We start from the raw sequence: 24,664 nt of genomic DNA on the forward strand, positions 1-24,664 counted from the left end.
TTAGAAAATAATTAAATGTCTATTTTTTCAAGTGAGATTTTACCGGCCATAATAAAACGAGAGGAAGTCAAACAATCAAGACCTCACCAGTTCAAAAAAGAAACTAGAATAATTGAGAATTATTTTAAAGAGTGATATACCTATAATACTTGCTCTGTGTTGTAACTCTTGACTTTTGTTTATTTGCTAAGTTGGATTCTTGCTTTGTCCTTTTATAATTAATTATATCATGTTGTTTGTCTCAGTTGTTATTTTTATTACATCTTGTGCTTTGGTGATATCATGTCACTCATGTCTGTTGTATTTCTATATTCTTGTACCATCGCAGATTCGCAATGAAACTCCTGAACTTTCAAAAGGTGCTGCAAAAGCTATGTATGATCTGTATGAGGTTGTTAGCGATGATCTGCTGTCATCTGATTTAAGGTGAATCCATTGCATGATTATTTTGCTCAAACTTCAACTGGTTCTTTGTTTGGGATGTTTTGAGAGTTAAATATATTCTTAATTTGGGCAGGGAGCAGCTTGGCACTTGGAATATATTAGCAAGGGCAAGGAATGAGGGACGACTCTTTTCCAGGGTGGAGTGGCCTAGAGATCCTGAAATTGTATGAGTCTAGTACTTTCATTGAGTTTTTGTTGCTCTGAAATGCTATTTTATAGATTTTTCTTACTTTCTTTTTGCCCTATTTAGTCTCCTTTGTTATATACTAAGCTGTTAACTCTTCTGTGCTTTTTACAGAAAGAGCAGGTGAAAAGGCTGCATTTACTTCTTACTGTGAAGGATTCAGCTGCTAACATTCCTAAGAATCTCGAAGCAAGAAGAAGATTGGAGTTCTTTACCAATTCTTTGTTTATGGACATGCCATCAGCAAAACCAGTTAGTGAGATGATGCCATTCTGGTATTTTGATGCTGTCCCCTTGTTCTTTAGTTGAATGTTTGACATAAGAACAAAATCTGGATGTTTCCTAATATGTTTATATTGGGAACAGTGTATTCACCCCTTACTATAGTGAGACAGTGCTATATAGTTCCTCTGATCTGCGAGTGGAAAATGAAGATGGCATATCTACCCTTTTCTATCTTCAGAAAATATTTCCAGGTATCTTTTACGTTTGGTCAGTTACTGTACTCATCTCGTATTGTACATAGCTGTTGAGACTTGCTTCTTGGTGGATCCGTTACATCTTGGCTTAAACCGGCATGGAGAAAATTTATATTCCTCTTTTTACATTAGATAAGTTCAGAGAAGTGTTCTCCTACTTTTCTTCAATTTTGATTAACCTTTTAATTGACCACACTTGTTTGAATCAACACTTTAGATTTATTGTTTGTTCCTTGATATTTTACATGGATCCTTCATCTCATTGATGTACTTGTGTCGGATGGGTGTGATATGGGTATGGTTACTTTGTGCATACCATCATACTATGTTAAAATTGCGAACATTTTAATCCAAAAGTTAATTTACAAAAATATCTTTAAAAGTTTTACTGACTATTTCATCCTAGAAGAAAACAAAAACCTTTCATTTAATAATTACTATCATTTTCTATTTTAAACCATGTGAATGTAAAGAATTTTTCCCTCTTCCCATAGTTTAGTTATTACATGTAGTTATTTTAGTCCTTCTGTTTTGTTTCTTTTGTCTTCCATTGTAATAACCTGTTTGCACAGTCTATTCATATTCTTGATAATAATCTATAAATTTAAGCACTGAAACTGCTCTTTTGTACTATATTATTTATGAAATATGATATAGAAAATTTCAAGCAGGGTACTCAAGAACTCTGCGATGTCTTCTTTCATTCACTTAGTTTATGCTGCAAATATTGATTTCTCTTAAATTCTTTCTGGATCATAGCTTGGTATGTATTTTAGTATTTCGCGGAATATGTTTGCGAGGGATTATCCTAAATTGTCTTGGCTATTTTCAGGTTAAATAGGTTTACTGATAATTATCTCTCTACTTAGAGACTTCCTAAGAAATTGGTTGGATGCTTTTTTTGTCATCTTCCATTTTAGAAAGTTTGTGCTAATTGAAATTAGCTTCAAATTCTTAATCATATATTTACTCAATAGTACTTTTAAACATGATTTTTCACACATTTCAGTTGTTTGTATTAAGCGGGCGTCTAGCCATGAATTTTTTTTCACTTTTTCCCGGAATTGAACTCCGCAAAACACGTTTGGCTATAAAATTCCAGAATTTTTTTTCACTTTTTTCAAGAATTTTCAGAAATTCTAAAAACAACAAAAAGTTGTTTTCACTCAAATTACTTACAAAAATTCAAAAACAACTAAATTATTTCATGTGACTGGAAATTTATGTGACTGGAAATTGGAAATCCAAAAGTTGCCTTCTCAACCAAGTCACAAGAATTAATAGTATGTTTGATCCATATTAGATTGGAGGATATTACTTTTACCTCATAGTATGACTCAGTTTCGGATATACCCCTTTTATATATTTTAAATTCTCACGCTTACATTTCCTATACAATTGTGTTTTTCTTCTATTTCTTTTTTCTTGTATGCAAGTTCTCAATAACTAACATGGTATTAACGTGCAACACACGTTATATAAACTAGTTTAAGATACACTAAGACTTCCTTTGGGATTCGACAGACGGGGCAAGTAAACTTCATTTGGTCCAATGGGAGAAAAAGACTACTACTGAAAATTGGGGAGGGTTGGGAGTCAAAGATTTGAGGGTATTTAATAACGCTTTGTTGGGAAATGATTGTGGAGGAGTGATTTGAATCGATTTGAATTCCTTTCTCTTGGTTAACTGTTAGAGGAGTGATTTGACGGTGGAAAACCTTAAGAAAAGAAAGTTCATATGCATTAGCAGGCGTTTCTTGTGCAAGGAGACGAGTGAGGATGTTGATCTTGTACTACATTGCAGCTCGACTTCGAGACTATGGTGGGATATGTTTAGCTGGTTTGGTATATATTGGATGATGCCTAGATCTGTGAAGGATACGTTGTCTTGCTGGAAATTTGGCAAAAACAGGAGAAAGTGCAGAGCTTGGAATGTTGTCCCTTTAGCTTTGATGTGGATCGTTTGGTGTGAGAGAAATAGAGGGCTTTTGAAGGTGTAAAAATGACTGTTGGGCAGTTGAGGAGTAGCCTCCCGGTCCATTTTTTATTTTTGGTGCACCCATGTAGTGGGTGGTTGTATAAAGGATTGGGTGCCTTTTGTAAAGAACCATGTTGCTTTACTTTTTGATAGACTTCTAGTGTACGGCCGATTTTATGCCTGTGATTAGTGAAACTATTACCTAATAACAAAAATTCTCAAAATTTTACATGTACCCCGTCTGTATACTTGTGCAGACTGCCACTGGTATCCACTATGCAGCTGTTACGAGTTCATGTAACACAAGCTCCACACAAGTGGTGACGTTAATTTTATGTTTAATTACCTTCATGTAAATCAGACGAGAATAAATGGAGGTTTTGAGGAACTCCGCCCGAATTAATCGAAATTCAATTAAGGAAATGTATTTTAGGAAATACAAAAAAACAAACAGTGATATTTAAATAACTTTGTATGAAATTTCTCTTCTATGTTTTTGTATTTCTTCTCTATCCTTTTCTATTTGTATTTGTTTATCGTTCCAACTATTGAATTTCATGTTCCTCTTATTTTGTTGTTCCGCAAGATTTGGAATTGGGCTTTTACTTCAACTGAGTGGCCTCATCACTATGGTGGTGCGATCGAGCATATTAAGCACTTAAAAAAGGCAACTCGGTGCACTAAAGTTACCGCTATGCACGGTGTCCGGGGAAGGGCCTCACCACAAGGGTGTTTTATATGCAGCCTTACCTTGCATTTCTATCAGAGGTTGTTAAGTACTTTATCTTCAAAATGTAATGCTTTGCAATTTCAAGTGATCGCTTTTGAAGTATCCCCCATATTTTTAGAAGCAAAAAGCACAAAAAATAAAACCCAGGTCTTATGGGGCTCAAAGCAAAAATGCAATAAGTGGAGCGCTTACTTTTTGGAAGTAAAGCACATTGTTCAACGAGTTAAAAAAATTACCGCACATATATGGATTAGTACTTGTGAATATCAAATTTTAGCTAAAGATACTAATTTAACATCCTACATAGTAAAGATGAAACTGTCAAAAGAAAGGAAAGAGAAACTATAAGGCTACAATCTGAAACAGTTGAAAAAATGCAGCTGTAAATTGCTACCAGAAAAACAGTAGTGAAAGAAGGACAAGGCAGAAGGTTTTTGAGCTCTATTTCAGTTTAGATAATTCATTGCAGCTGCCTTTTAGATGTATATAGAGTGAGGATTACATACCCCATAGTAAGAAAAATTTCTCACACAATACTACGTACATATGTGGCTACCTAACCACTGCCCATTTTAAACCAAAAACTTGTCTATTACAAAAATATCTACTATCTAGGAGTTTCTAGAAAAATCTTAATTTCCTCACACTCTTTAAGATTTTTCATTGAAACTCCTTGCAACGTCCTTTAAAATTCAAATTTCTTGGTGGGAAGATTCTTGGTTAGAATATCGGTTTCTTGTTCTTCATTGCTGCAATGCATCAGCTTGACTTCACCACTTTTCTCTACATCCCTTAAAGCATGAAATCTAATGATGACATGCTTCGTTCATTCATGCTGCACCGAATTTTCAGCCATCGCAATGACAGATTTATTGTACACATAGATCACTGTTGGTTCTTTTGGCAAAAGGTCTAATTCAAACAAGATCTTTTTCAACCAAACTCCTTGATTTGCAGCAGATGCAGTGGCCACATACTCGGCTTCCACTGAAGATTGATCTACGATATCTTGCTTCTTTTTGCTCCAAGAAAAAAGGCCTGAACCAAATGAAAAAGAGTAGCCAAATGTGCTTTTTAATCGTCCAAACTTACACCCTAATCACTATCTAAATAGCCAATAAAAGCTCCATCCTCCACACTTCTATACCAAGTTCCATAATCGATTGTCCTTCTAATGTACCTTAACACTCTTGTAACGGCTCCAAAATGCTTAGTGTTAGGGCTTTGCATATATCGGGACAATAAATTAGCAGCAAACATCACGTCTATCCTGATAGCAGTCAGATACAAGAAGCTTCCAACAAGGCTCCTATAAAGTTTTGAATCTACCATTTCTTCTCCATCATCCTTCATTAATTTTTCATTCACAAAAAGTGGAGTAGCAACTGGTTTGCACTTGTCAAGTTTAAACTTTTTTAATAGATTCAACGCATACCTCTTTTAGGACAAAAAAATCCTTCACAAGATTGAATGATCTCCAATCCCATTCCCGGGGAGAACTTCATATCTTCTAGATCAGACATCTCAAAAGCTTACTTTAAACATTTCATTTTTAACTTCTTAAACCATAAGAGAATTTTCACCAATGATCATCAATTCATCAACATAAATGGATATCACGATCTACTTACCATAAGCTTGCGTTTTGAAGTACAAATGTATATCCAGCCTACTATACCATTCTCTTAGAGCTTATTTGAGACCGTAGAGGGCTTTTTTGAGCTTATACACCTTGTCTTCTTCATCAGCACTGTAAAACCTTCAGGTTGTCCAACATAAATGTCTTCTCCAAGAAATCCATTCAGAAATGCAGATTTGACGTCTAAATGGTAGATTTTCCACTTGTATTTTGCGGCAAGAGCTACTAGAAATCTTACTATCTCATGCCTCGCAATAGGAGCAAACGCATCTCCAAAGTTCACTCCAGGCTGTTGAGAATAACCTTTAACTGCGAGTCTGGCTTTGTGCTTGAAAATGGAGCCATCTGGATTGAATTTTGTTTTGTAGACCCACTTTACACTGATGACATTCTTCTATTCTGGCCTATCAACCAGCTCCCAACTATCATTTTCATTAATCATGGCAAGCTCCTCCATTGCATAAATCCAAGCTTCACTTTAGTCCTATCAGATTTGTCCAAGCTAAGAAACAAATTTTCATTAGTCGCCATGTGCTTTCTGCACGCACTATCGACATACCAATTACATCGATCAACGTGTGATGTGTGCGAGGTCATGAATACCTTTTCCTCTGTTTTTTCAACTTGGTGATCTTTCACGAAATTTACTCGTTGAGAAGACTAACCACTTAGAGTTTGCTTTTGCCTTCAATACTTCTCAATGTGTCCATACTTCTTACAATATCTTCATTGAATAGGAGACCTCTTTGACTTCTGCCAACAATTCTTCTCCAAGTGGTTTGCCTTCTTACAAATACCACAAGGTGGAAATTTTCCTTTCCTCAACGATTCACCTTGATATCCAGCAGATTTCACCTCTTCGGAGTGGTCTAAAGAGACTTTTCTGCCTTCCTTTTGTTGCTTGAATTTATGCCTTACTTGAAAGGCATCTTCGACTATCCCTTCACTTCTCGTAGTTACCCGTTGCTCTTGGATTTGTAATTTAGAAATCAGCTCAGCTATTGAAAGAGTTGTCAAGTCACAAGACTCTTCAATAGCTTAGATTTTTAATTCAAGCTTGTCGTGAAGTCTGGCCATGATCTTCTCTACAAGAGCTCTTTCATCTTCAAGAGCCCAAACTCCCTCTTTAAAGTTAAGACCTTGATAGACTTCACTTTGTTGTTGCCTTCAAACTCCTCCTTTAACTTATCCCAAGCCTCTTTGGCTGTTTCACAAGCCATAATCCTTGTAAACGTCACTTCCATAAGTCTCTTGCACTAATCTAATTTAGTTCAACTTACATATACTTAGAACTGCAAATGCTAGGTATTGCGATTCCAAAAACCTAATCGATTTCATTAAAACACTATGTTTTAAATGTGTAAAACTCACACCTATATAAACCATTCAATATATCAATGAATTCAAATTTAAATCCATTTAATCATCAAGAAATTTAGAACAACCAATAGTGAATACATATATTGTCGAGTTAATATTCCGTGTTGTTAAAATTAAGGATGTGAGACTTATAATATTGTAAAACGTATGTACTTCTTTTGTCAAAATGTAGCGAAAAAGCGATTCAATCTCCTTTTTGTTTTGTGATAATTATAATAAGTATTGTCTTCAAATGATCAAGAAGCTAAAAGTTATCTTTTTACCAATCGATTCTTGAATTGTCCTTGTCTATAATCTTATGGTATATCTAAAATCATATTGACAATCATTTGGATAGCTTGTGTGCATTAAAGACCATATAGATTGCATCTCATTCACCTTCTTTTACTTTACTTTATAGTTCATATCACATTTATCCAAACAAATAATATCAATGTTAGAATAAGTGGCGACTCCATGCGATTTTCTTTTCTTTTTTGCTCCAGAGTCTTGTGTAATAAAAGACATTGTCATACTTCATGCGCGGGTATAGTTGAGTTTTGGAAGACAATCAAATAGTCGTTTTATGTGTAACCCATACAAATAAAATACAGATTAGAAAAGATAATCAAATTCCAAAATAAAAAATAAATAAATAAATAAATAAATAAAGCAAGAAAACTTAGTAGAGTGCATAAACTAAGAGACTAAAATATCTCAACAAAATTGTAAAATTTGAATATGTTTACTTTTATGGATAAGCAGATTGTTCACGCCGTAGCACACTATTATTGATTTATTCTATGATTTTGCTTTGGATATTTCAGGGTAAAATTTTGTTTGAAAATAAAAGCAAAGAAGAAGGATAAGGGAGGCACAATTAACATAAATAAGAGAAATAATGGAATCTTAAAATTAATAGAAATAAGAGAAACAGTGGAGTCATATATCATATTTCAAACCAACAAATTCAATCACCTGATTTAATCTCTTATCAAATTTTTGGGATTATGTAGGAATACGATAGTGACTTAACTTTTAAAGTGTTGATTATGGATGATAAAGTCCATTTTTTTCCTTCGAATGAAAACTTTTTAATCTCTCTCCTTTTTTAGTGATTGGTTAATCGAGTGAAGTATAGCGTGTTTGGATATCATTGTTTCATAATAAATATAAAAGTTAAACGTGATGAGAGAGTTTAAGATTTATAAATTATCAAGTTATTCGTAATTATAATTAAAAAGGTAATTCAACTAATAATTTATCTTTAATGAATTAAGTTGTAATTTACTCTCAAATAATTATTGATATTTAATGCAATTCATTTTGGTAGCTTAAAAATTAACATAACAAAATCGTTGCAAAAGTATCACTTAGTTCTCGTGCAATGCATTTTTCAGGAAAGTAAAGTGCAAAGTTATCTACAATATATAAAAAAATGAGCCACATCTAAAATAATTTTTGTTTTTGCTCTAATTCTGGGAGTCGAAAGTTCTTCTTTTTCCTTCATTGCAAGATATGCTATCATAATAAGAAAACGTTAGTGAAAGAAGAATTCACATATAATGTTGTCAACTCATTCAAAAAGTTGATCAAATATTACCTATATATGAGAAAAATTTTATGTGTTTTTTAAAGGTCTAAAGATGTGTTTGGAATAGAAATTTCAAATGCTAGATGTCCTTACTTTTTACACTCGTTTTATTTTTATGTGGTATCATATTCTTTTTAATCCATATCGAAATAAATGACATCTTACTATATTCAAAACAATTTTAATTTAAAGTATCTCTTTAATCCCTAATTGAAATGATTAACAACCCAAAAATACTGCTATACTGTTCTCTTCCCTATCCAAACCTTCTCATTCATAATTCCTAAAATAACAACAATAATTTCAAATATCTTTTCATTAAACGGTAATATAACGCAAATTCATCTTCTTCTTTTATCACTACTCCCTTTCAATTAATTTTACTTGATAAAGCCTAAGAATTTCATTTATCAAATTAATGCTTAAAAAATAAACTGCACAAAGGCATGTAAATATTGATTCGAGTAATGAAATATTTACATGTAAACTGTACAAAAACATATAAACGCGTAGTTTTTAAAATCTATGTGGTTGAAACACTACTCTAATATGTGTATATTGAGAATTTTCTTCCTTGGTGTGAAATTGAAGATAAGAGATTAAGGGTTAGATTCAAAATCTATTGGAGAAAAAATTAAATTGTTACCTAGAAAACGTAAAGTCATCGAATGAATTGCCGTGTAAATTTATTATTCTTATTCAGATATATTTGATAATTATGTTTGATTCAAATTTAAGAACATCAATATGGTTGGAAGTGATTATATGGTTAATAGTTATAGAAAGGAATATATAGACTTACAGTTGAAACTGTAAAACCATAAGTAGAACTTGCAATCTGTTTAAAATTCAAAAACTTTAACTGGATAAGATTATGTCAAATCTCTAAATACATTCCGCTTAATTAGTGGAATAGTTCTAATTTAAAAATTCCTATTTTTTTTGTATTTATTCTGTAAAACTTAATTAATAATTAAAGTAGTTGTAAATTTGAATTTGAAAAAAAATCTGTAAAAGATAAAATAAATACTAACTAATTGTTAACTAATTAACTAACTTTTCCTATAAAACTACATGTGTCAATCTTTAAGGCTGCCACTTGGCTTAATATAGAGGCTTTGTCCTCTCCTTTTAATAATATATAGATATCTACTACAAAAATATCTACTATCTAGGATTTTCTAGTGGAATCTTAATTTCTTAACAAAATCTAATTTTTTTTTACTGTGCATTGGACATTCATGATATTAATTCCTTATTTTAAAATGATAATATATTTCCTAATTAAAAAATTAATGATATCATGCCAAGTTCTCAGCATGAACATCTTTAAACGATATATTAGCAATGTCATTGAGATATGGGGACGTTGTTATGGCAAACAAGTTAAGACTTGAAGTGAGAAACTTGGGATTTTTGACAAAAAAAATTGTAAAATCCAGTTCCATAAAAATCCGGTTCAAAAAAAGAAATTGGATTGACAGAGCAATCATTATGGAGCGGTTGATAGCAGAAAAGTACAACACAAAATGTGGGGAAAGAATGACTACTAATGTCGCACTCGGGTTTGGTTTATGGAGAAGCCTCACTCGGCTACGTTGTATTTGGCAAAATGTGACCAGTTAAAAACTCACACGTCCAGAAGTTTAAAGTAATGGAAAATGAGGATATTTAGATGGATGTGTAGACATACTAGGAGAAATAGAATTAAGATCGAATATGTTCGGGAGAAGGTGAGAGGGCTTTCATGGTGGACAAATTAAGGGAGGCAAGGCTGAGATGGTTTCGGCATGTGAAGATGCGTCAGTGGGAGGTATGAGAGGTTGGTTATGGTGTGTATGGGAAGAGGTAGAGGCATGCTAAGGAAAGAAGCATTGGGGAGAGATGTTCAGATAAGACATGGCTAACCTGCAACTTATCGAGGACATTACCTTGATAGGAAGATATGAATTTCGAGAATTAGGGTAGAAAGTTAATAGGTAATTGTGCTATATAGTTTCCCTTATCAATATTGGTATTATTACTCAACTTCAATCTTTATTGTTTGACGTTATTATCTGTTGTTTCTATTGCTTCAGTCACCGTATTATTTGTTACTACTATAGTTCTCTTCTCACTTACATTTAGCATGGCTCCGTCACTTCTTTGTTGTTTCCATACTTGGTTTTGTTATGCTTTACTTGAACCGGGGGTCTATCGAAGACAACCTCTCTACCTTAACAAGGTAGGGGTAAGGGTGCATGCACACCACCCTCTCTTGGCTCCTCTCATGGATTACACTGGGTATGTTGTTGTTGTTGTTCTTGTACACGTGGTGGTTGTTTCACAACATCAACCAATTTACGTGTATTTGATTACATAATAATTGACTTGTATAAGTGATTATGTCTTGTAGTGAATTATATTTTGTGCAGTTCTCTACTTCTTTGTATAATGCTTGTTTACGGGAGTGTTACAAACTTTTATCTTCTTGTTCACCCCGTTGGATGAGATAATGCCTCTATGATCAGTCTCTCTGCCTTATTTATTTTGTTTTTCCTTACTGTTTCATGGCCTTAGTATCGTTGTCACCCTGTATGTCTCCTATTATAGATGAGTGGGAGAATTTCTTGGAGCGGATTGGTCGAGGTGATAGTGCTGATAATGACATTTCGGAAGGCTCCAGTGACGCCTTGGAGCTTCGGTTTTGGGCATCTTACCGGGGCCAAACTCTAGCTAGGACAGGTTTGATTGTTCTCATGGTTATTATATATCTGTATTTGGTGATCTAGCATCTTCTGTTTATTTACCAATGCTGGTTATATTTTAATGTGGTTTTGTATCAGTGCGTGGTATGATGTATTACAGAAGAGCATTAATGCTACAAAGCTACTTAGAAAGGAGAGTGCTAGGAGGTTGGCAGTACTTTTTATTTGTTGTTTTGTCAAATGGAAAGCCTGAATTTACCGACATAGTCTTTCCTTGTCTTTTGTAAGGAGTGGGTAATCATTCTCAGACAAGCGCTCTCACTAGTCAAGGGTTTGAATTATCACGAGAAGCACGGGCTCAAGCTGATTTGAAGTTTACTTATGTGGTTTCATGCCAAATTTATGGGCAGCAAAAACAGCGAAAGGCTCCAGAGGCTACTGATATTGGTCTTCTATTGCGAAGGTTTGATTTAATATTTTTGTTTCTTCTGATGCACCATTTCATTGATGGCATTTTATCAGTTGGGTTTTCTTGTTCTTACATAATACTGCAAAATATCTTCATCTAACTTGAGATTGAGGTGTAGTAACGAGATAATTTTCTTTTGGCAAATTGCAAGGGAGTACCCAATACCTTGCTATGATTTCAAGCTTGTCTTCTGTATTTTTCCCATGTTTCCTTGTCCTAAATACCAAAGTCTTTCTTCGCTTGATTTAGTAAGTAAACACCATAAATTAGTGAGCATATGTATGATAGTTGAGCAAACTGGAAATGTTTCTTTTTCGATGTCTCTTTGCCTCTTATGTGCTTTGTCACAAGGATGTAACAAGTTTTTTCATTGGCTGGTGCAAATCTTGAAAGTTCATGTCCACATCTGTAATTTGATGATGCCTTAATGTATGTTTCATATATTATATGCAAGGAATGAAGCACTTCGTGTTGCTTTCATACATGTTGAGGAGATTGCAGGGGATGATGGGAAAGTTTCAAAGGAATTTTATTCAAAGCTTGTCAAAGCTGATGCACATGGGAAAGATCAGGTATTGTCTATTGTTGAATTTGAATAACTTATATATTATACTTTTATGAATGAATTTCTGTATTGTTAAAATATGAGTTGGAATAGCATATAGAATCCTATTAGGAAAAGGATTGTAATGTTGTATCCTATTAGGAAAAGGATTGGAATGTAGTGTCTATAAATAGAGCCTCAATATAATAATATAGTTACAACAATTCAATAATATTTTATCTTATATTTTCTCACATGGTATCAGAACTTCCACGATCTTGGTAAAGAATCAAAGAGTTTCCGCTGCCGGCAGGCGGCTATAATTCATATATGCCGCCCGTCTGGCCGATGATTATGTTACCAAAAGTTGGGTTACTGACTTATTGTGTATCTTTCTAGTGGCTATTTTCTCATATCTTTGCGTAGCACCATGCATCTATCGGGTGATTACTTTTTCATATCTATTTTTCTTAGCACCGTGCTTTTTTTCGGTTACTATTTTCTCATATCTGATTTGCGTAGCTTCGTGCATCTTTCCAGACTACTTTCTCATGTCTGAGTTACATAGCACTGTGCATCTTTCTAGTGACTCCCCGTACGTCTTTCCTGTGACTCTTCAGATCTAATTTATGTGGGGTCGTACCATCATTCCGACCCTACCCATATAATTTCTCTTTTTCAGTAGGGTCGTACCATTATTCCGACCCTACCCATATAATTTCTCTTTTTCAGTAGGGTCGTGTCATTATTCCGATCCTGCCCATGTAATTTCTCTTTTCTAGTAGGATCGTGCCGTCATTCCGAATCTATCCATAGAATTTCTATTTCTCAATAGGGTCGTGCGTCATTCTGACCCTACCCATATAATTTTTTTTCCTCATATTGTAGTCACTTTTCATCCATCAAATCTAATAATCCGGCGCGTGAGCATGTTTCGGGTAAGTTTCCGATGACTTTGTTGTTCAAGATCTACTCGTCTCTTGATTTTGAGATGATGCATATATTTTATACCAGTTTTCGATAAATGTCTAGTGACAAATTGACTTTCTAGTGATGTTTACTACTTTTCGGATCACTTTTTTAGTTTGTTCCTTTTCAATTGAGGTTTTTCAGACGTCCAGAGCAGTCCTTATCAGTTCTCGTACAGATATCTTCACTAAAACCCTCACCCATCCTCGTGTTAATTACATCCATAACAAGCTTGGTACATATGTTTCTATGCACCAGCTTGAGGGGGAGTGTTAGAATATGAGTAGAAATAGGAATAGCATATAGAATCCTATTAGGAAAAGGATTGTAACGTAGTATCCTATTAGGAAAAAGATTGAAATGTAGTGTCTATAAATAGGGCCTCAATGTAATAATGTAGTTACAACAATTCAATAATATTTTCTCTTATATTTTCTCACATATGTTATGGTATATTTGGTAGATATCTGAACTTCAACGAAGTTCATTATTGTTCATTTATTTTTGTCCCATCTGATCTGTATAAGGTCACAGATAGTTATAGAGGTTTTAGGCTGGTGCGTTTATTTTTTTGGATACTTGGCTTGTTGCCTTAATGTTTTGGCTCTAATAATTTTTATATGGTGTTTAAGGTCAACACTTTGCTAAGCACAATTCATGCTCATAAATCCCCTTAAATTTAACATGTGAACTTCAAATTTGGGTTAGACATGTGGAAGATGTTAAGTTATATATGTCCTCTATGGATTGTCTAAGGGTTTCAGAAGAAGTTATGAAAGCCTTAGACAACTTTATCCATTGCCTTAAAGTTTCAGTTTGGATGTCAGATTCTTTGTCGAATACAAATTGTTAATGGCAGTTTTTGAGATTATGAGAGAGCACTTGCTGAAATCACGGTTCTCTAAACTTGCATCGTGCCACTTTGTTGTTGTTAGTCACTAATATTGTTTGTAAATGACAAGAATCAAATTGATCCTTTAGGGTTTCCAATAAACCCAAGTAGCTCGCCATGTCATGATGATTTTGTTGTAGGTAAATAATGTTACACAACTTCGATGATATGCTCTTTGTAAAGAATGGATCTTATTCTTTTTCCGATGTGGGACTGTGAACACTCCCCCGCTCGCCCAAACCGCGTTAACTGGAGCATGGACAATATAATATGGGGGCCCAACGCCGGTGAAACAAAAATTGGGATGGGCGTGGCTCTGATGCCATGTAAAGAATGGACCTTGGGCCTAACTCAACCCCAAAAGCTAGCATATGAGAGAAGGATTGCCCAAGTCCATATAAGGAGACCAATTACCCATCCCTTTTCCGATGTGGGGCCCTTGACACTCTTAATGTCATTTGCATATGTGGTTTTGGCTTTTGTCCAGACTTGCTAAGAATTCTTACAAGACTGGAAGATATTAAGTAGCTTCGGATTAAAGGTATGCCAGAGCATGCTTCATAATTGTGCATCTATTTGATCCACATTGTTTATTAATATCTGCTGAGCTCTTGAGTAAATGCCATCCTACTTTTAAACGATGAACGACAATTCAGTGAAGCAGCCCAATTGATATAATTTATATAGCCTTCTAACTTATAATAATAACGGTAGATGAAGGAGACGAGAATTTTTACCATTTGATTATCATTAAAAAAACAAAATCAAACAGATGCTAAACGGTACAAAATGCTATGAGTTATCTCCTATACAGGCAAAAGACCATGCTAGGACTAGAGAGCTAACAAATTCAAAAAATTGATTAGTGAAATTAATGGCAGTCAAGTTACTCCAGCTCTGAACAAATTAAGCAAACATCTAATCTGCATGGAGTGGCTTAGAGTTGAGATTCCATAGTTGAGGCTCTTGTATGTGCAATAAATCATGATACAAGTACTTCTAGTAGTGCACGGATGACTAACCAGCTGGGAAGGGCTTTATGCTGACAATTCATAAATCATTATGATTTTCAGTGAAATGACATGTATGTTGTACCTAGAGTTTGAAATAATTACTTTCTCTGTCCACTGTGAGGGTATGGTATTGTTTCTTTTTCCTCATGGGTTCCACATCTTACAAATGCTTTAAGTGAGTTTGATAAGTAATGAAGATGCTACAGGAGAAGTTGAACAGGCTATATCAATTTTCTTATCATCTGGTACTTGTATTTAATGGAAATTCTAATTTTTCTATTTGTTTAGAGTGCATGCCTCTAAAAAAAATTCTCCTATTTGGTAATCAATTCTTTATTATCTCACCAACAACAATGACATACGTAGTATAGTCCCACAAAGTGGGGTTTAGAGAGGATAGAGTGTACGCAGACCTTACCTCTAGCTCTCAGAGGTGAAGTAGAGAGGTTGTTTCTGATATACCCTCTACTCAAGACAAAATCAATCTAGACAATGATGTAATTGAAGTACAAGAGACAATAGGTAGTTACAAAAACAACAGATAATAGCAGAACAGTACTACAACAAAATAATACTATAATCGAACTACAGATTCTATATATTGTAACAGAAATCGAAGAATAAGAAATTGCAAGAGTAGTCCTACGACTACTAGTAAGAGCAATCAGACAACACACTCCTACCAACTTGTTTGGATGCACTTCTACCGACTAATCTTTTACCCAAATTTGTTGCCTCCACACCTTCCTATCTAAGGTCATGTCCTTAGTAAGCTGTAACAACGCCATGTCCTGTCTAATCACCTCTCCCCAACACTTCTTCATCTGCCTCTACTTCTCATGAATCCATCCATAGTCAACCTATCACATCTCCGTACTGGAGCATCCATGCATCTCCTCATCACATATCCTCATTTTTAATCCTCTCTCCTAGTATACCCACAAACATCCTCATCTCTATCATTTTCATTTTCTAAATGTGAAGTCAAGAGTTCTTAACTGGACAACACTCCACCTTATACAATATAGCTGGTTTTACCACCACTCCGTAGAACTTGTCTTTTAAGTTTAGGTGGCACTTTATCACACAAGATTTCAGATGCGAGCCTACATTTGCTAAGACACCAATACAGGGAGTAACATTTTTGTGAATCTCTCCATTTTCCTAAATAATAGACCCAAGATGCTTGAAACTATCTCTCTTTTGGATGACCTGTGTATCAATTCTCACTTCCATGTCAGCATCACGCGTCACATGGTTGAACTTACACTCCCAAGTATTCAATGTTGGCCCTGCTCAACCTGAACCCTTTAGACTCAGGGTCCAGTGTTCAAGAAATCGTGATGTGGAAAAAAGCTCAAGGCTCCGCATCACGCATTACGCGAATATGAAGCGATGCGAGCGCTTCATTGAAATGAAACAGTGAAGAAGAAGAAGAGTCGCAGTAGTGGTAGTTCCATAGTGAAGAAGAAGAAGCTGCAGCAGTGGACTTCAAAGTTAATCTTAGAAAATTGCAGCAGTGGTAGTCACTATGGTAGACTTTTTTTTAAAATTTAAAATTGACCCTAAATATAAAATCAAAATGATGCGTTCGCATCAGCCACACACAGCGAGGGGCTCACATCGCTTCGCATCATCGCATTAAGCGACGATGTGAGCGCATTCTTGAACACTGCCAGGGTTTGTCCCCAAACCTCCAACTTAGTAATAACTCTGTCGCGAGTCTCTTCAAAATAAACTTATTATCTTACCAATGAATTTCTTTTCAATACCTATTTCTTTTAGGAATAATTATATTTGACGAACTACTTGGATGGAATTGGCTTTCTGTTGTTCTTTTTCACTAAGATTGTTTTACAAGCAGGAAATATATTCAGTTAAGCTTCCGGGTGATCCAAAACTTGGAGAAGGGAAACCGGAAAACCAAAACCATGCAATAGTATTTACCCGTGGGGAAGCAGTTCAAACGATTGATATGAATCAGGTAAGTTGTTTCCCTCTTAATGCTTGTCTTATTAGGTTAATGTTTTCTTTTCTGTCCGGAAGGTACATTGATCAGTTTACACCTCCTGAGCATGCAATCAGCAATAATTCATGTTTTGTTCAATAAAAATTGCATTTTCTTTAAACTATTGCTTTAACATCTTTGTTTGTCCTCAAAGATTAACACAAACTACCATTCCATCTATCATATCAGTCGAGTCGATCCGATTCGTTCTTATCTATAGATAAGGCAAGAGTTTCATGTCTGTGTTTCCACGCGAATCATGATTAATATAATGCGAGTTACAGTGTTCTTTATTTGTCGGTAAATTAGTATACTTTTGTTGTTCTAGTCTTGTATTGCCAGCGGAGACTCATTTTGGATGCTATCTTTATTGGTTAATTCACAGTTAATACTTATTCTGCAAAATATTTCCTTCCCTTTCTCCTGGGATACATTGTTGTGACATTTAATAGTGAAGTGTTAATATAATCAAATAGAGTTTCTTTTAATTTCCTTTTCTCCTCAGCATAAATTAATTTGTGTCTCTCTAATGCAGGATAACTACCTTGAGGAAGCAATGAAAGTTAGAAATCTTCTTGAGGAATTCCATGGTAAACATGGGCTCCGGCCACCCACTATTCTTGGTGTAAGGGAGCATGTTTTTACTGGAAGGTGAGCTTCTGTAGAATCTGGTATCGACTATCTTTCTTCCTATACTATTTCTAAGCTACTTTGTATTGGCTTTCAACTTTGCAGTGTCTCTTCGCTCGCTTGGTTTATGTCCAACCAGGAAACCAGTTTTGTCACCTTGGGCCAACGTGTTTTAGCAAAGCCTCTCAAGTTAGTATCTTTTCACCTAGATAGATATTGTTGTCTAAAAGGGGATTATTTTCTTAGTTCTCAGCATCAAACTTGTATATTGCTGGTTGATTTAGAATTAGTTTCGGTCATTTGTTGTTTTGTCGTTTCCTCGAATTTCAGTATCTAATATTAATTCAGGTTATTTTGAGGTTTAATACATGCTGAGATGGTACTATTCACAATATAAATAGAAAGCCTTCAAAATAGTGGCACCTATTGGTGCTCTACTTTCTATGTTTTTCTTTCAGCTTTTATGTGTTTGCTTATTAGGAGCACTCATACATTTCTCAGCCTTTTGACTGAGATGAAGTATATATTCTGTTCTTATCACATTAGCCTATCTAAACTGCAATTTTGGGTGCTAACAGATTCCTTGATACTGTTTTACGGGCTAGGTACATGGGAATTCAAGGGCTCTGCTGGGTTTCTGTGAAGTCATTATTGTTTTCTCCTCCTTATTTACACACTTTTTGTTAAATAAACATGCATAGATGCACACACACCCATATAATGTGTACTCCCTCCATCCATATTTACTTGTCCAGAAGTAGTTGTCCAACTTTCCTTGTCCAGTTTGGAAAACGAAGTGATAATTTACCATTTTGCGTCTATTTTACCCTTGTTACTAAGTACTATTCATTTCCCAACACTTAAATGATTTATAATTAATAGGGGTGATATAGTAAAATTACCTTTGTATTTATTACTTCTTAGGGGGTGTGCCAAATTAAACATGGACAAGTAAAGATGGACTGTGGGTGTATATATCAGTGTGGCCTCTGTGTCATTATTTTGTTTTTTGCTCTTTTTGTTTTTGGAGTTTGGTGGCTGTAGGATTGGCAGGGTTTACCATTTACGATGCTCTCTCTTCAAATACAAAGATGTGTGTGGGAATCTTTTCTTTCTCTCTTCCTTCTCTATTGGAAAATAAATATGTATAAAGTTGGAAAAAGACTGACACTCTTGTACTAGCTTTGCAGCTGTTGCAAGCTTAAACTCGCGCACTGGTTTTACAATGATTTGAACTGCCTAACTACATTGAGAAGCATGTGGCATGAATCTCTGTCTGCTTCCATTTCCTGCACACATTATGTTTTTACTACTAATAGATTGTTTAGTCAATATTTATCAAAATATAAATATATTGTTAAAGTCAATAACTCTGTTATCCACGAGTGACCGTCTCTTGGATAGAGTTGCTTTTGTGAAAAGATCTGTTGGAAAAGTTTCATTTCACAAGTGGCTTGCAGAGTTCGCATGCACTATGGACATCCAGATATCTTTGATCGAATCTTTCATATCACACGGGGTGGCATTAGTAAAGCTTCACGTGTTATCAACATTAGTGAAGACATCTATGCCGGTAAGTTTGAGGAACTTATGCCTCATTTGTCTCCATTAATATTAAGACTGAATTTGAATACACATCTGAATATTAAGATGCGCGTTAAGATTTAGATGCTTAATATAAATTTGAATTGTTATGATGTTGTATTTAAATCAGAATACTAAATAATTAAGATTGTTTCTTTTTTCAACATCTGAATATATAAAACTTGGCTTTATTTAAAAATTAATAAATGTAAAATTCAACAAAATGCTAAATTATTTTAATATTATATGGCAGTTGATGGTGGTGTTGGCTAGCTGTGGTGGTTGTGGGTGTCGATTAGGGATGGTGTTGACTAATTGTAGTGTCGTGGATGGTAGCTAGTTGGTATGGTGATTGGCAGTAGTGATTGATGGAGGTAGTAGGTGGTGGTGGATGATAGTTATAGCTAATAGTGGTGGTGAATGATATCAATGGTTGGTAATACATAGTGACGACCGATGGTTGTGATTGTTGGTTGTTATGTAATGGTGGTTAATGGTGATGATTGTAAATGGTGGCTACTGGCAGTGATAGTTGATTATAGTGATTTACAGCTGTGGTGGTTGTGTTTGAGGATGGTGGTAATTGATAATGGTAGGCAATGGAGGTACGGTAAATGGATGAAATTGGTGAACTTGCAACTTTTTAGAATTAAATCCTTGAACAGAAATCTTAATGGTATTAAGACTTTATTACAGGTCTTAATCTGTCAAATCAACTCACATCCATTAAGTAGTTGTAACATGAAAAAGACGAACACACTTGATGGTTAAGATCTGAATAATTATTATTCAGTCTTAAAAACATACCAACTTAATGACTGAAATCTTGATGATTATGATTACAATAACATACCCAGTGTCCCCCCATGAATGGGGTCTGGGAAGGGTAATATGTATGCAGACCTTACCCGTACAAGGTGGAGAGGTTGTTTTAAATGGTTACTTTGTATTCTTTTCTTTTCTTTTTTCCATTGTGAAAGAAAAAGTTGGTTACATTGGTAAGAAGGGGAAATCCCACAAGTAAATGTATGCAACACATGATCTTGCACAGAGGATGACTTTCCATAAAGTTCAGCCAATAGTCTCTCTTCAAATGACCGGTTTCTTTTAAGCTAACAGTTTCCTGTAACTTTTGTAGTAGTTTTTTTTTTTTGAGGCATACGATTTTCTAGCTTTATATCTGTGGTTTCCATCATTCTTTGCAGGTTTTAACTCTACTCTAAGGCAGGGTAATATTACTCACCATGAGTATATTCAGGTCGGTGTAACTACTCTTGCTTCCATGTGATTAGATGATTTCTTTTTTATTATTTTGATGCCTGTGTTGATGAATGTAGGTTGGAAAGGGAAGAGATGTTGGGTTAAATCAAATAGCTTTATTTGAAGGCAAGGTAGCTGGTGGAAATGGAGAGCAAGTTCTGAGCAGGGATGTGTACAGGATTGGCCAACTTTTTGATTTCTTTAGGATGCTCTCGTTTTACTTCACAACAGTTGGTTTTTATGTTTGTACAATGGTATCAAATCTCTTGTTTCTTCTTCTATTGTTCCTTTTTTACAATTTACTTGATCTGTCCTCCTTTCTGATGTCTCAGATTCTGACCCACAGATGGTAATGTTCAGATTAATAGAAAAAACAAGGCTTTAGACACATCTGAACATGCTAGTCTAAACTAATTTTTGTTGTTTTTCCGATCAGTAAATTAATTTAATATATAAATTAAATGTCAGTCTAATGGATGTTCCCGAGTCAGTTTTTTTCATTATTGATGGTGCAACTTCAGGCCATAATATGATATTTGAAACAAATGTAGTGCTACTTTATGTGCTCTTTTTCATTTAAAAATCTTTACACATTCCAGCAGTTGCTTAGAGACATTCTTTATAACCGACGTTAATAATCAGTCTAAGAGGGTGTTTGGATTGGCTTATTTTTAGGTGCTTTTGGCTTTTAAACACTTTTTAATTTTTGGGGATGTTTGGCAAAGACACATAGTGCTTTTAAGCACTTTACTTTAGGGTTAAAAGTTTTTTTTTTAAAAAAAAAAGAAGTCAAAACACCCCCTAAACTATAATCTCATAGCTTGTAGGCTAGTTTCATATAATGTTAGTGAGAAGTGTTTTTTTCCTGTTTGTTGACTCTGGCTTTTTCTCATAATATTATTCTTTTTTGCAGATGACAGTCCTTACTGTGTATATTTTCTTATATGGAAGAGCATATCTGGTAAAATGTTTCAACATGTCTTTTTTTTCTGTTTTTCTAATTGTCTTAGTTGTTTGTCACTGTTATATGTGTGTGGAGTGATGTACATGCGCACGATCTTGAAATGTTGACAAGATTAATCTTGCCTCTTGTTGCATTGTACCCTGATGTTTCTACCTTGACCTGTTGGGTCAATAACATAAATCATAGCAAGGCACATTTGGAGTAAATGGATGAACTTAACAACTACTCAAGACAATTTTTAAAAAAAAAAAAGATACGAAAAGTTGAATTTAGTGATTTCCTCAGCCTTTCTTCCTTTTATTTTGGAGGATAAAAATCTTCTGCAAACATGGTGTGATTTGGGATGTTTGAGAACATTTATCATGCTCTGCCGTCATTGCTAGGAACACATAAAACTCACAAAGATATCACTGAGAAAACAAGATGAATAGAACTGCAGTAACTTCGTCTTTATTCCCTCTAGAAGGATGTGGAACTTAATACACATGTTTACCTTTTAGACTAAAACTGCAGTATCTTTAACTTCAACTGTTCAACTGATTCTACAACATGCTTCTATTCTTCAAATAGAATGGTATTTGTCTACGGCTCTTCAAATAGAGGATTGCAGACAGCTCTTGATTGTCCTACCTACCGTTATATGAGTCTCAACAGTTCTCTTATTTCATGCAGGCTTTCTCTGGACTTGATGAAGGAATATCAAGGAGAGCTAAAATCTTGGGTAACACCGCACTAGATGCTGCTTTGAATGCTCAATTTTTTGTTCAGATAGGGATTTTCACTGCAGTTCCCATGATAATGGGTTTCATCCTTGAACTTGGTTTACTAAAGGTACGTATTGTATATCGTGTTATCATATAGATAATATGGTTTTAGTCATTTGCTTAACTTGGTATTTCTATTTTTTTGCGTTGCATTCACATGCACTAATTTTGCAGGCCGTCTTCAGCTTTATTACAATGCAGCTTCAGTTTTGTTCCGTCTTCTTTACCTTTTCACTTGGGACTAGGACTCACTATTTTGGGCGCACTATCCTTCATGGTGGTGCAAAGGTATGTGGATCATATGAATTTCACTTTGAAGGACTTATAATAGGCACCAGAAATAACCCATCATGTTACTTTTGAAACAGTACCGGGCGACTGGACGAGGTTTCGTTGTTCGTCACATCAAGTTTGCAGAGAACTACAGGCTTTACTCGAGAAGTCATTTTGTTAAAGCGTGGGTCCTACATCCCATCAAGTTGATTTGTCTGTTTGTTTCTGTTCCTAGAACTGTCATTTGATACCCTTTAATTCACAGGTTGGAAGTTGCTTTGCTTCTTATAGTATACCTGGCATATGGTTACACCAGTGGAAGCACTACTTCATTTATCTTACTAACTCTCAGCAGTTGGTTCCTTGTTATTTCATGGCTATTTGCTCCTTACATCTTTAATCCCTCTGGATTTGAATGGCAAAAGTATGTTTGTTATTTCTTGCTTTTATTGTTCTTTATGGGAACTTCTTTTATGCTGTTGCTTTCCACTGCTTACATTTTACACAAGCACCATTTTTACTATACACTGTAATTTTTGAAATTGCTTTTTGTCGAATGAGCAGAGTTCAGAACCTTGATGAGATTTAGTACCGTAATAGTTTTACTCCCTAACATTTTGATTGACCCATTTAGCTCCTTACTTAAGTTTGGTGAAGAAATTCTGAAATGAGTTTTAAATTTGAGCTTGGTAAAAAGAGATCCTAAATCAGAATAGGATTAATCACATCATATTCTAAATAAAATAAAGTAGTTATATTACCTAGTATAGTAATTTGGCTAATCAGGATTGTTGAAATTTTTACTAAGGAAATAGTTCATTTCTAGGATGGACTATAATAACAAGTAAATCAAAGAAAATGGGATGAGGGAATAGTGTCCAATATGTAATTTCACTAGTTATTTATTTAAACATCATATAGGTGTTTTTAAAACATTATAAATAGGAACATTTGGTCGTTTTTAGAGGGGCATGAGTCTTATTTGGAGCTCAGAGCAAGAACAAGCATGTATTCTCCATCAGTGCTTTCTGTGTTCTTTTGTTCACACGTCACCCTCCAAATGTGATTTGCAATGTTGTTAGAGTTGCTTATAATTCCATGCTTCCCTCAATGTCTCTCATGATTTTACAGGACTGTGGAGGACTTTGATGATTGGACCAACTGGCTTCTTTACAAGGGTGGAGTAGGTGTCAAGGGAGACGACAGCTGGGAGTCTTGGTGGGATGAAGAACAGGTCTCTTTATATACTCTTTTAATTGTAAATTTTGTGACTCTAATTATAACTTTACGAGCTCTCTTTTCCTTGTCAATTACATTCTAGCCAGTTATCCTATGCAAGCCATAGAGATTTTAAAGTTGAGATATTCTTTTCCAGTCATCCCCTTTCTCTGTACTCCCTCTGCCTAAATATAACATGTGACAAAGCTTTAGTTCACCTTAATCACTCGTGGAAATTGAATCATTCAGTTGGAAGACGTAACTGCTTATGAGAAAAAAAGGATATTAATTTCCTTCTCCTAAAGTATCTTCCTTACCCCTCCAAAAGAAACTGAAAAATGAAAAGGAAAGGAAAAGAGGGAGTTCTGGAAATTGCTCTTCCTAACACTATAAGCTTTTTTAATTGCAGATGCATATCCAGACTTTGAGAGGACGGATACTAGAGACAATCTTGAGTCTCAGATTTTTTTTCTTCCAATATGGCATTGTCTATAAACTCCATTTGACTGGACAGGATACTTCACTGGCGGTATGTTTTCTGCATTATTTGCATGCTAAGACAAACATTTTAGTATTCTCTTCGTGGAATGAGCCAATTCCTTTCTAGCAGTAGGTATTTCTTAATATCAACAGTATAAAGTTGCTTATAATTGGGGCTATGTTGCTCAGACTCTCCAAAAATGCTGCCGCACCCATGTTGGATCCTCCAAATATGCACTATTTTTGGAGGAGTTGACACACATCCGTTGATATATTTGAAGGGTCCGAGCAACATAGATTGCTCTTACATGGTTGTTTTATGTAGATAAAGTGAGGGATAACCATGGAAAATAAAGCACATATTCATGGGAAGCAATCTTACTTGTGCAGAAGTTATGCTTCGTAGATTGCTGACGCTGATGCTTTATTTGTTTTTGCTTCTTTTGGGGACAAAGAAAAAAACTTTTATTGGTTATATGACTATTCACTTTGTAGATAATGG

General features: G+C 34.8%; 1 protein-coding gene across 1 annotated transcript in view; it reads left to right on the top strand.

Annotated features, from left to right (window-relative positions):
- Positions 1-24,211, top strand: part of LOC107862644 (callose synthase 10) — a gene marked incomplete at its 3' end in the record, with an annotated part of 64,099 nt that extends 39,888 nt beyond the window's left edge. Inside the window, 21 exon segments of the mRNA XM_047409660.1 lie at positions 329-426; positions 518-608; positions 743-903; positions 995-1,104; positions 11,000-11,131; positions 11,233-11,301; positions 11,383-11,557; positions 12,018-12,135; positions 16,846-16,965; positions 17,525-17,640; positions 17,725-17,808; positions 19,080-19,192; positions 20,409-20,461; positions 20,541-20,717; positions 21,377-21,424; positions 22,100-22,258; positions 22,366-22,479; positions 22,560-22,648; positions 22,730-22,888; positions 23,596-23,698; positions 24,092-24,211. Coding sequence (XP_047265616.1) covers positions 329-426; positions 518-608; positions 743-903; positions 995-1,104; positions 11,000-11,131; positions 11,233-11,301; positions 11,383-11,557; positions 12,018-12,135; positions 16,846-16,965; positions 17,525-17,640; positions 17,725-17,808; positions 19,080-19,192; positions 20,409-20,461; positions 20,541-20,717; positions 21,377-21,424; positions 22,100-22,258; positions 22,366-22,479; positions 22,560-22,648; positions 22,730-22,888; positions 23,596-23,698; positions 24,092-24,211 — 2,409 coding nt within the window.
- Between the last annotated feature and the right edge of the window lie 453 nt (positions 24,212-24,664).

The sequence above is a fragment of the Capsicum annuum genome, chromosome 3 (assembly GCF_002878395.1).
Source record: "Capsicum annuum cultivar UCD-10X-F1 chromosome 3, UCD10Xv1.1, whole genome shotgun sequence".
NCBI lineage: Eukaryota > Viridiplantae > Streptophyta > Magnoliopsida > Solanales > Solanaceae > Capsicum > Capsicum annuum.